Here is a 13,292-nt window from a genome sequence, read left to right on the forward strand (position 1 = left end):
ACCAATTATAGATGGTAATTTTGTACCAACAACTGGCATTTTCCAGTCAAAACATGTCTGGGTACACAATGTTGCAAAGCAAAATGTCTGCTTTTATCCACAAGATGTTAATCAGCATTTTGCTTGTCTTAGGTTGGGTTGGGACACGCCATGGGTGGAAATATGAATTAGATCTTGTTCATTTATACTGCTTTAATCAGTGTCAGAGAAAGCTTTTGCAACAGATCCAGAAATCCTAAATAATGTCATTTGTCACAAACTCAAAACTGTACACCGCTCAATGTGATGCATCATGGAAAAATGCTCACTTGAGGAAAGTAGCTTTTGGCTAACAGAACATTAGAAACCCTACAAAACAAATATGCAGCATTTTCAGCAATATGAAAATATATAATTTTATCACAGTTGGTGGATTATCAACTGTGGCCTTTAGAACAACACTGACTTACAGAAAAGGCTAGAATAATTATAGTAACAGTCGAACCAACAAAATCAAGTCATTTGAAATGTCACAGTGAACAACAACCATCAAATGAAGTCAACAGATTTTGACATAAGCTGTTTCGTCAGTAAAAATGAAAACTCAAATCTGACTCAAGTTCCAAAAAAGATTGTTTTGGTCTGAGGACAACAAACTTGAGAAATGCCATGAATGTTTGCAAACATAGAACATTATGATTACTTCCTTTGATGAATAAAAAAAAAACGCGCTTTGTATGGTTTATACCATGGTCTATTTTTATAAAATGAAGCATTTTGTATTAACACCATCTTGGAGCTTCTTTAATTTAGTTTTTCTGATGTACAATGTTATACTGTGTGAAGTTTGCATCCCACCATTGATGACCCCAATTCAAATAGTGACAGTGTTGGCAGAAGTTAAATAGCTCAGATCCTCTGGCACAAATAAAAAATGGCAGTAAAACATTTGTTTTATTCCATAATAGAAAAAAAAGTCCAAAAAACATATCAATGAGATCAAGTATGTGGCATTTCCATTTGCCTTCATGACACCTGTTTCAGTCCAAAAGTGTCTGTCCCGTGGGCGTCACTGCATCCCCTGGTGTCTTGTTGGAGATGCTTGTCCAGGACATCCAGTGACAGGAGAGACTGACAGTCCCCTGAAGAGGAGGTCCATGGAGGGCAGGAGGGGCTTGAGGAGGCTGACGGGGCAGAAGGCAGAGCCTCCGTGTGGGGTGAAGTTTACTTTGTTGAGGTCCGGACAGGAGGGTGCGAGGAGAGGCTCACCCCGAGCGGCCAAACTGAAAGTAAAAACAGAGATAGGTGGTATATATCTGAACAATAAAACATAGACACCATAAATATGCAGAACATTGGTGATTCATAACTTGCAGGCCATGATTAGTAATAACCCTGCAAACAAACATGTTTTCAAAGTTTTTCCCTTAAAGTGAAAAAAATATGTCCTTGCTTCTAATTTAGGGTCAACATACACACATAGAGATAAATAGCTACAATAACTAACGTATGAGAATATATATATTTTTAATGACGATGAAGTAAACTCATTACATCATATTCAATTATTAGGCCCCATATTATAACATAGGAATTGTTTGTAGGCTGCACTCTTGAATCTTGGATTCAAAAAAGGACCTAACATTGCCTTTCACACGAACATGACATTCCTCATTTAAAATCTCCAGAATTCAGTCTCTGAGCTTGAGCTACTGGAGTTTCTCATTAGGACTTGAATGGGAACAGGTGCTTGGATTGCTGAATTCAGAGAAAGTCCCTTCATATTTCTTTCCAAACTGGCTGAGCAACCCTTTTAACCTAATGAACAAACATGCATCAGTTGTTATTCTTGTCTTCATTTTTGTATCAACTTTTAGAGAGAGAATGTTCTCACATTGGCTCCTCACAAACTCCCACTCGTTCACACCCCTCTGGAGGCTCTCGCTGATAGGGGTATGTTTTGTTGGGACGTGGTGCAGAGGAGCAGGGTTGGAGCAGAGGGGGGCTAAGTGCAAAGGAGGGGAGAACAGAGGAGCACAAAGCTCCACAGTCGACAGGGCCTGAATGAAAAAGAAATAAGAAACAACATATAAACAAAACAATAGACAGATTGCCAGACACTTCATTAGTATTTAAAGCTGTTTTTGTGAAATAAAACTAGATTGGATACACTTTCTCTATGTTGTGAAGCCCAACTTACTACCATCCGATTTATAGACTCACCGGGCTGTCCCATGTGGCAGGGCGACTGTGACGGGGAGAGCGCGCAGGAGTTCATGTTGCAGGGCGAGTTGCAGGGTGAGTTGGAGGGCGAGAGGAGCGAAGGGTCGAGGGGACAGGGCGACTGGGACGGAGAGAGCAAGGCCGGATCTAAGGGTCCTGGGGAAGGCTCACTCTGGGAACCACTGCTACACCTCTGCACAGGGGCAGGAGCGCGGTGCCCGTCTGGGATATCCAAGATCTGGGATATCTGCGATCATGTGGCAAACAGTCAGATAAATAGAGCAAAGATCTGAATAAAGAAAAAAATGTGTCTTGTCTGCAGTCTAAACCTACTCCAATTGAAGTGGAATTATCTTAATCCAAAAAAATGAAGCAAGAAAATGAAACCAGTCCTTGATGTAGGAGGAAATAAGTCTCTCACCTCGTTTTCATCATCATCCGGTTTCTCTGACACAAAAACTTCTTCAAGCTCCAAGTTTAGGCCCTCGACGCTCCGCCGCAGCCGAGTCGCGAGTCTGTTCAGAGGGATCATTGGCATTGTCTGAAAAATGAGTAAAAAAAATAAACCTTATGTACAACTGTCAAGATAGTGCATTACTATTCTACCAAATCCTCTGCACGCCTATATAGTGAGAAATGCACATTGTCCCACCTGTGTCATGCCTGCTACGTGTCCCGCTGGCAGAGGAGGGTGCTCGTACCCAGCCGAGGGGGCGGCATGGCGGGAGCGTTTCTGTAACTGGTGTCTCAACTTGGCCACCTTAAGACAAAAGAGCATTAGAGCAACACATACAAACACAGTTCACAAATATTATGTTGGTCGTGAGTAAGAAAGTGATTACGAGGAAATGGAAACAAACAAGCATTTGCATTGAGACAAGAATATGACAAATGTATATGTATGTTTATAAGGTGTGTATATGGACAATATTCATACTTATTTACTTTTATTATTTAGGATGTATTATTATTGTTATGATTTTGTTATTTCAACACACAAATCTATAAATTGCAAAAAATAATAATAATAATTGAGGACTGCTGGAAACCATTGATGGACTTTGTGAACACACAAAAAAGGAACAAAACACTGACACCCACTGTTGTACTGCTACTGTTTAGTTTTTGTTCTTTCTTATTTGTTTGTTTTAAAAAAGAAAAGGAAGTGAAAATTGAAAGCCGTGGAGACCACACAGTTAACTATTTTTTGAAATGGAAAAATATCATATGTGAATAACTGTAAACTGTGACTGTATTATATAAAAGTGACTTCTCCATTGCATAACCAAATAAAAATGTGATTTTTTTTTCTCTGTCTAAATTATAATACATGCAACAAACAATTAAAAACATTTGTCTTTACTGTCATTTTTCATGGGGTGAACTCAAAGACATAAAACCTTTTATATAGTGTATATATACATGTACGTATATACACACAATAGACCCATTTCTCCTAAATATTGTTCACAAAGTGAGCGCTTCTCCTTTGAAACGACCACCTTACAGGTTTGGCATATCAAGATGCTGATTAGACAATAGACAGCCTGAATATTGCACTTGTGTTTAGGCTGTCTACAACAAAAGGATACTCTGATATGTTCAGCTTTTCTTTATTAGGGGGGTGCTGAAGTTCCTGTCGATATCCAGCAACTCTAGGCAAAGAAAATGTGCTGCACTGTGTGAGGCAAATGATAGTCAAACCAGTTACTGACTAGTTTTCTGACCCGACCCCAGTAAAGCAAGTGTCCTTTTATTGTAGACAGCCTAAGGCACACCTGTGCAATGTTCCTGCGGTCTAATCAGCATCTTGATATGCCACTCCTGTGAGGTAGGCTGGCATCTCGTGACAAAAGACACAAACACAGATTTAGACAGATTTGTTAACAGTATTTGAAGGAAATGGGTCTATTGTGTATGTATATATATATGCAAAAGGTTTCAAGGCTTTGAGTTGAATGCATGCAAGAATGAGAGCAAAACAAAAGTGAAAGTCTTTGTTGTGTTTATTTTGTGGTTGTTGTTAACACAGATGCGTCACTTGCCTCTCTGAGATGTTCCGCACTCCCCCAGGATGCGGATCTTTTGTGTCCACTTGAACTTTTCCTCCCTCTGGTTTCTTCTGCCCAAGAACTCGGAGTCTGTCAGAAGACAAGAAATAAAGTTCATGAAAATAAATAAACTTTTTACTTTAAAATATGTGAACCAAACAGACACAGAGAACTTCCTGCTTCCTGACTGTGTTTATCACTGTCAGATAGAGGTGTAAGTAAGTCCTCAGAGGGAAATTTATCCTCTGGGTTTGATTTGACCCATCCGCCAAAGCCGCTGTTGCACCCTGCCAGGAGCAGGACCGCAGTGCAGTGTCCAAGGACTCATCGTCAGATCTTAAGCCAGGTTCGGTCAGAACTACATAACTTTATTTATAATTTAGCCAATTATCAGGACGGTCTACAACATGGGTAGGCAAGTTTGCGTCGTGGAGGGCTGATTTTCTATATTGACACAATACCAAAGGCCAAACCTCACTACTGTAGCCTAAATTACAGCCCCCCCACAGACATTTTTAGAGTATTTTAACAGGTATTTCATCTCTGATTTGTGTAATAATATTCCTCAAAATCATCTTGGGGGCCCGAGATTCTATGCCTGACATTGCCAATCCCTGGTCTACACTATAGACAACTAGGTCAATGAACACAACATTGAACTAAAAAATACCCATAGGGCAAGCAACAGTCATCACTTTGAAGCTATACAACTATTTGTACCCCATCACTAAAAATGTAAATGCTCCTTCCACACATTGCACTGTTCCCCTTTGGCAGAGGTGGTTACAAAAGTTGAACCCACAGCTGCCTGTTTAAAACACCTGCCTCACAACAGCTGTGCGTAAAACGACTCTCTGCAAACAGGCACCGTCCCGCACTTAAAAAACATCCAAACCGCATAACTGTAAAATATACTGCAATTCATCACCTCAGTGCACAATAAAAGGAAGCCACTGTGTTATTCACAAAGTCACAAACTGTGGCAGAAAAACAGAGCATGTACACAGAAAAGGTTATGTAAACTGCATGTAAATGTTGTAACATCACACTTCCCCCGCGAAAAAGCAAAACAACACAATTTGTTCATCATTCACAGATGAGTCATACCAGTTTCTTGATATTGACTCTTGATCTTCTGGCATTGGAAGCTTTGTTAGTCACTTCCATTTGCTGTTTAGGAGCAAAACTTTGAGGATTCATCACCGATAGCAGGTCATTCAAAAGCCAAAGCGAAATTTTGGGAAACTCTAGTCCTCCCTTCTTTGCAAAGTCAAATCCTCTCCAACAGCCGAGCGCATGACATGACTATCTGCGCGTCCTTCTAGTAACTCCATGCCATATTTATCTCGCCAATCCTATAGGGTCAAACACCAATAAAGCACGCTTTAATTTGCACTATTTCCTTCAGCGAAGAAGGTCCAAATGTGGTGTCCAGCGCGCCTATCACTGGGCTGGATAGATCTGGGATGTGGCATTACTGAGTTATAAAGTGACATCGGTGTAGAGTTACGACTGGCAACCCCCTACTGTCCCACACGCTGTACCCTCCCAAAATCCGAACAGGGGGATCATGGGACACGCGCCTATAAAAAGAATCAAAGGTAGCTGAGCGTTTGGCTTGTGTTTCAGAGTGGCAGCGTGTCCTATTAACGTTCCTGTCTGGTATGGACGTAATATTGTCAACAAGGGGCTAAAGTAAACCAATAGGCAGTCAGAGTGGATTTATGACTCTCGTAATGATTACCAGTAAATACTGAGAAGTTTAAATGCTGCTTTCCTGCTTCATCATAAAAGTGGCACCAAATTTGAGTATGTTGATTTCAGTGTCCGAAAACATGTCTCCTGCCAGTTTGAAATACAACTCACTGCATTTGAGACAAGCCGCATGGAGTCATGCTGAGTGCAAGAGCTATTAGACAAGCTGTCAGTATGCAATCATTTAATGAATATAGGGTTCTGAATTGGCTTCTAAGGTGAAACTGGCAACATTTTATTGCATGTTGATTATAGGGCTGGGCAATTGCTGGGTTGCAGGTTCTAGAATATGATGATGTCATTGGACCCAGTTTTTCCTATTAACAGCATTACACTTGCATAAGTCGTAGCGAAAAAGAAAATATATGAATTTAAAAAAATATCATTAATATCAGTCACTGGGTCCATGATCTCTCTGTACAAGACCAAAAATTTCCTCAAAAACAAAATATTTTTTCCCTCTATATACTAGTATGGCCTATACTATTATATAGAGGAAAAATTATTTTGTTTTTGAGGAAATTTTTTAGAATGCTGTGTCACCTGCAACCTAGCAATAAAGGAAAATTATCAAATGACAATAAGTATTGCTGTTGCGATTAGGTTTGCAATTTGGGTTTTAAGATCTAGATTCTGTTCACTGTTTCACATTCAAATTTGAGAGAAAGACTGAAATGTGAACTGATGAACTATGATGAAGAATGTTTCCAGTGATCTGAACTGTAGGGTTATCACGCTATATAGATGGAATGATAGGATATAGGATATTCATTCTGCCAAATCGGTGCGTTTTCAGCTTTAAAAAAAAACAATTAAATGTCCTCCAGATGTCCACAAACAGTTTACAGTGTAAAACATAGAAGAGAGAGAGAAAGTCACTGATGTGTTAAGATCGTGGGAAAGTCTCTTCTGAAAGCAAAAACTTCTTGTCAATGATGATGTCATTGGACTGTACCATTAATAAAGAGACAGTTGTTGTAGTTTAGTAACAGGAATTACATATTACATATAAAACTGTAAATGTTTAATAGAAATAGTTTTTATACTTATAAACTGTAAAATAATGAGATCTCATTGAGAACAATGATATTTTTACACATATTTCACCTTGTACAAGATGAAAAATCACAGGTGGAGACAGGCCTAAAACCATGTTTTTATGAAATGTTTATTTTTAAATCTTTTACTAAATTATTAAATATGGTATACAAACAAAATCTAAATAATGCTAAAATAGTGGTTGTGATTGCCATTTTGTGGCTCTTTATTTCCTTGGGACGCAAAAGGCACCAATTGGCAGAATGACATTAATTCATTGCAGTCTTTATGTTACCAATTTAAATTTTTGATTCCATTGTGACCAATTGTGCAACCAATAAAGCATAAAAACATTACACTAATGACCTGATTTACTAAGGTCATTGGTAAATTGCTGCTAAATTGCAAGTACTACATAAAATTAGCACATGCAAGTTGTGTTGGACTTGTGCAAATGCTTAGTAAATCAGCCCCTAACTGAGTACTATGTGAGCAAAATCAGAAATTATAAGTAACATTGTAGTAACCTTACATAAAGATATTATTTAACTTTATATTGGAATAAAGTCTGTGTTTCAAACAAAATAGCAAGCACCACCACTTTAGGGAAATAATATTTTTTATTTTTTAGATTTATATTGAAGGCAAGGCTACAGGCTTTACATAATTCTCACCAGACCATTCAGTGACCCTTGTGTTAAGTGGGCATTGTCCGGAAGGAAGAAACTAATAATTTGGGTTGTAACCAGAGTTTGACAACAATCTCCATAAATCTTGATTTGGACGTGAAGTGAGCTTGAGAAAGTTCACTGGAATGCCCCGATAAGAATGAAGTCGTAAATTGCAAAATAATGCAGAAGTATGGCAGTGGGTGGAGGGGTGTGGGTGCGTGGCTGTAGGGGGGATGGGACGCCCCGTATAATGAGGTCGTGAAGGCTCTTCTCTGCACAATGGATGCCAGGGGGGTTCAAACTGTGTCAGGACAAGAAGAAGACGTTTGGTGGTGCTTGGCGAGGTTGGCTTTGTTGCACTAGTTAAGAGCATATACAGTCGCAAGGGGGGTGCAGCAAAAGTTTGGCAATTTCCAGATCATCGAAGTGGAACTACGAAGCACCTGCACAGCCTACATTGGGAGATCAAGGCTTCTGAAGTATTACAACTGCAACAAAGAAATGTGTTTTATGCAAAATGTGCCACACATGCAGCTGTGCAGTTCATACAGGCTTTAGAATATTATTTTCCTTAATTGAACAAAATAGCCTGTTTTAAGGTGGCACTCACTATATCTTACATATCCCTGACGAATAAAATATATGTATTTTTGTCCCACACAGCATGATTTAACTTTCAATAATTTGGTTCTAAAACTAATTGTAGAGGCAGGTAAAGCATAACAACACAAGAGGAAGCTTACGTTAGTATTAATGAAGTAAAAGCAAAGATGAAGTAGAAGAAAAAGGTAGTGATTCTTGAAGTGTTTCTGAAGAAGAGACTGTAATATTTAAAATCTCCAATGATAAAGAAATGATACAAGAAAAACAAACTTTCAAGTTTGCCATTACTGAACATTTGTCAGATGTTCTTCCTCAAAGTGGGAACAGTAGCAGTAGCAGAACTTTTTTTCAAAAACAAGTCAGACGTAGTAGATAGTGGAAAAACAACTTTAAATAGCGCAATTTCTTCATAATGTTACCCACCACATTCAAAACCCACCTGTCTAATGGTATTATATTTTCCAGACTATAAGTCGCACCAGCCAAAAAATGCATAATGTAGAAGAAAAAAACATATATAAGTCGCTCCGAAGTATAAGTCGCACCAACCGTGGCAGCTACCTGGGCCTGGAGGCGTAACTGCACCGTTGACAAGCCTCTCCCGGCAACACGTTATTCAAGCACCTATTTGCGAACACGTTCCTCTAGCTGTGGCCATCAAGCTTTTAGCCTGCCATTAGCTTTTTTTTTTTTCGTCATTGCAATAAGAGTAACTTCCGCTTTTCACCAGCCCCGCACAAATTTCTCGCTCACTCCAAACTTTTGTCCTGCTGCTTGATTACCGTTTTTTTAATTTTCAGTGGTACAGGAGTAGCAGATACTAGTACACAAGCCTAGAGCGCTGTCTAACAGCTGTCTGCGATGAAAATAACAAACATGTGAAATGGTAAATTGTGATATATAAGTCACACCTGAGTATAAGTCGCACCCCCAGCCAAATTATGAAAAAAAGGCTGACTAATAGCCCAAAAAATATGGTACTTCTAATTTGTCTACATTCACGAGTAGCTTAATTCTACGTGTTGTTGAAGTTGTTTAATGTTTACCTGTGTAGCTTTGTCATGGACGCAGGTAACAGCCATGCCCTCTGCTTCTTTGGGCCACTGGCCCTGCAGATACGGTCCCACGATGGCATCCAGCGATAATGTCCGGCGAATGGTGGGCTTTGGTGGGCGAGCGGCGGTCCTGTCAGCTTTTTAAAAACAGATAAATCGAGTTAATCCAAAGGATTGCAGGGATTGACTATCGTTACGACTTGTACGGTCACGGCTTGTTCACTAGATTTACAAACAGTTTAAGAGTCAAAGTTTAGCAGCAGCTCTGGTCGACTAAACTCCTAACAGGCCTTTGCACCAGTGAACTTTTTGGCAGTCGTTTGTAAACTCTGGCAGGTGTAGACTGTGTGTTTTTGACCTGGAGCATTGCCCTCATGCACAGCAAGTCACAAACGGTTTAAAAGTGCTGAGAAATTTCAGAATCGTTTTGGTAAGTATTCCAATTGCAATTTTCAATTCATGATGCAGATTTAGATTCAGTGTATATTGATAAACATGACCCCAATGCAATAACGTTTGATAGATGCTGCTAAACCAGTAAAGAATCACATGCATTTCAGAACATGTTTGTTGAGGTCTGAACTACAATGTCAGCAGCTTTTATTCATTATCATGCATAATGAGGCCACATTGAGTCATGTTTAGTTCACTGTAGCTGCCATTACGCTATATTATGCTAGATCAGTGATTCTCAAACTTTTCACACCAGTCACCACTCTGAACCCATTCTATAAAAAGGACAAGGCTAAAACTAGGGGTTAAATAATGATTTGAGTAGCTGTAGACGAAGAAGAAAAAAAAGCTTCGCCTGCCAAGGTTCCAACAGTTAAAGAAACACTGACCTAATTAATTGCAGCCTTTGCGATTTTCTTCCTGCGACTTACGTAAAGAACTAAACCAGGTCTAAAGCGGCACATAACCAGGACAAATGTAGGACAAGCCTCAACTATACGGGACAGGCAGTTGTCTACACCTATAATCTGAGTCCGAGCCACAGTTCAAGTGTGTGACCCCAGCTGCTAATAATGTACCATAAACAGCATGTTGTCACCGGGCAGGATGTAAAAATACACCGCCTGCTCTGCACGCATGTGAGACGCACAAGATTTCACACGTTCAGTCCTGGACCTGTCCCGCACTGGTCTAGGTTTTATCCCTAGTTTAATCATGGTTAACTCATGAATCAGTCTGGAACCTATAATATGGATTTGGAGCTACATGTGGATCTTTAGCTCTGCTTTTGCAACTCTTTGGTTGTCTTTGCTTTGTTTCTTTAATTTCAGACTGTGCTTAGTCTTTTTTTTTTTTTACACCCAGTCACCAGTGAGTCCGCAGCCTTGTATGACTTCTGACCTCAATCCCACGAGCGCGATTAAATATTACTACTATTGCATGTTTTATCCATTTCTTGCAGCTCTGCCTCATCCTCCTCACCCACAGCAGAGGAGACAAAAGGGCCTTCAGAGCCAGAGCTGGACCAGGGCTTGAAGCATGCAGCCGAGATCCCACGGGTCAGGGGGCAGAGGGGCGGCTGGGCGTCCAAATAACATTATGATAACAGTGTTGTGTTTCAGACAGAGCAGCTTTGGTGTTGATTTTACACTTTCTAACCACAATGTACGCAGGGTGTACCCCAGTCAGGTCAAGATAGGGGCTTCGAGTGCTAAAGCTATCAAACCGAGACTTTGTTTTCACTGAAACGCTCTTTTATCTTGTAATAACATTCGCGTGACACCCAGTGAAATAGTTCAAACAATACATTTAAGAAAACACCATTGTATGACCATTCCTTCTGTTCTGCAAGTTATTAAGTTCAGTCAAAAATGAAGTCCAGGGATTAGTGCAAGCTCAGTGCTGGTCGATGTTTTAAGTCCATTTCTAAACTAGGACTAAGTAACATTTTTTGTAGGTAATTGACTTATTATTGAAATATTGTACAATTCTCACCTATTTCACAGTGTTTTTGAGGTTTGGCCCACATCGTGCGATTAAGCAAGGCCTAGGATTACTGCCAGCAGATGTCTCTCACAAGCTGCTTGTTTATGAACGTTGCTCAAGACTTTGGTTATAATTTGCAATCATCACATATTTTTTACCAAGTGTCATACACATGTCTATTTGGACTGCATGTTGGTTTGTGATGCATGTTTCTCAGACGTTTCCGAGCACCACTTAGTTTATAACAGGACTTAACAGGCCTTAACTAAGGATAACAGCCCAAGGACTAAACCACGAATGGAGTAGTTATAAACAAGGCCTTACCTAAAAGAGGAGAACATGAATTCAAAACATAAATGAAACAATTAGTCTAGAGTCTGAGTAGCACCAAAAGCATCTCGGAATCACACCGCATTAGTCTATGTTAAAGTCTTTGTTTTAAACAGGGGCTCAAAGGTTCCTTTTGTAAAGCACATTCTCATTGTCACCGTGACATGTTAAATGACAATAAGCAAATAAAAGGCTAAGTGATCACCCTTTGATGCAAACCTCCAAAGGCATACACAGGTTTGTAGTGATAATGCCAGTACATAACATGAAACCTATTGGCAATCTCATTCAACTTTGTGCCAGTTGTTTCTCTGGCCAGGCAATTGCCCATCATTCAACACTAAGTTGCACATGGTGTCATTATTGTCAAACAAATCATGCAAAAGAATTGCATGTCACCCCCCCAGCCCAGTGAGTCCAGTCCATGCATGTTGTGAACGTGTGCATGCATTTACCATTTTTGACCTCGGCTCTCCCCAGCAGCAGAGCCGAGCCCCTTTGTAGCTGAAACGGGACGGTGGCTTTCATGGGCTGCAGGCTGCTGGAGCTTCCACCACCACCAGCACCAACACCACCGCCGCTGCTGCTGCTCCCCCGGGGCACTCCTCCACTTCTGCCCGACATCCCCCTCTCTCTCCCCGGCTTAGCAAAGTACACACTGCGCTCCTTTCGTAGGCTGTCTGTCGGCTTCTCTCTTTCTCTCTCTTTCGCCACATTCAATCCATTTTCTCTCAAGTTTCAGCAGGCCTCTTCTTGTTATCTGCTTTTTTGGAGATAATTACCAAGGCATAACTTTCCCCCGCACTCTGCAAGTTTAAAAACAAACAAAGTGCCAGCTAAAACATGTCTCTATAACTTTGCATATAAGCGGCAGAAAGAGCTTTCAAACCTACCCAACCATCGCCACTTGCTTCCCTTGTCTGCACATTGACAACACACACACACACACAGCCTCAACCTGTGCAGCCAACACCAGTGTAAAAAAAAACACCCAAAAAAACTCGTGAAAATACTGAACCAGGGTAATGGTTAAAAAAAAAAAAAAAGCCCAAATCTTCTTATTGGTTGTCGTAGACTACAACTGATCACGCATTGGACGCATGAGCCTGCCAGTCTGAGAGGAAAGCCAAGCCCCCCTCCTCCTAAAAAAAAAGTTGCAGTTCCCACCCACTTCGTTCCCATATTTCACCAAATGCACAAGAACAGGGGCATCACAGCCTCTCTGCGGGACCCTACACCACCCCCTTTTTTTTTTTAAACTAACAGCGTCTGAGGAAATGCATTGAAAAGTATTCAGGTCATTTACCATGACATGGCACTGGAGAAAGCACAATGGGTCAATCTGCAGTTAAACTTACAGACTGCACATTTTGAAGCATAACCAGTCAAACAGTGTGGGGGCTTATTGGTTTATAATTGTAAGATGAGAATGAACTTATAAAAGTAGGTGTGGCATCTAAAGCCAGGACTTCAACATACAATCACAGGAGGTCTAATTCTCCAATATGTGGTTCTCAGTCTTCTCATGCACATATTGTCACATTCATTTTAATTAGAGATTATTTATAGTTAAGTAATGCATTTAAAGGGCAAATACCTGATTTTTTTTTTTTTTTGTTCTTCACAAACTAGTAACACATTATTGGTTG

At 40.2% G+C, this 13,292-nt stretch overlaps 1 protein-coding gene across 1 annotated transcript; it reads right to left on the reverse strand.

Moving 5' to 3' along the window:
• Window positions 1–369: 369 nt before the first annotated feature.
• On the reverse strand, window positions 370–12,539 carry fam117aa (family with sequence similarity 117 member Aa). The gene is made up of 8 exons (XM_079564657.1): window positions 12,099–12,539; window positions 9,367–9,512; window positions 4,248–4,343; window positions 2,855–2,962; window positions 2,624–2,743; window positions 2,203–2,449; window positions 1,874–2,039; window positions 370–1,262 (listed from the first exon to the last, which is right to left on the reverse strand). Exons 1-8 carry the CDS (start codon window positions 12,265–12,267, stop codon window positions 1,049–1,051), a joined length of 1,266 nt encoding a protein of 421 aa, XP_079420783.1. The 5' UTR covers window positions 12,268–12,539; the 3' UTR covers window positions 370–1,048.
• Window positions 12,540–13,292: the final 753 nt, after the last annotated feature.

The sequence above is a fragment of the Gobius niger genome (assembly GCF_951799975.1).
Source record: "Gobius niger genome assembly, chromosome: 10".
NCBI lineage: Eukaryota > Metazoa > Chordata > Actinopteri > Gobiiformes > Gobiidae > Gobius > Gobius niger.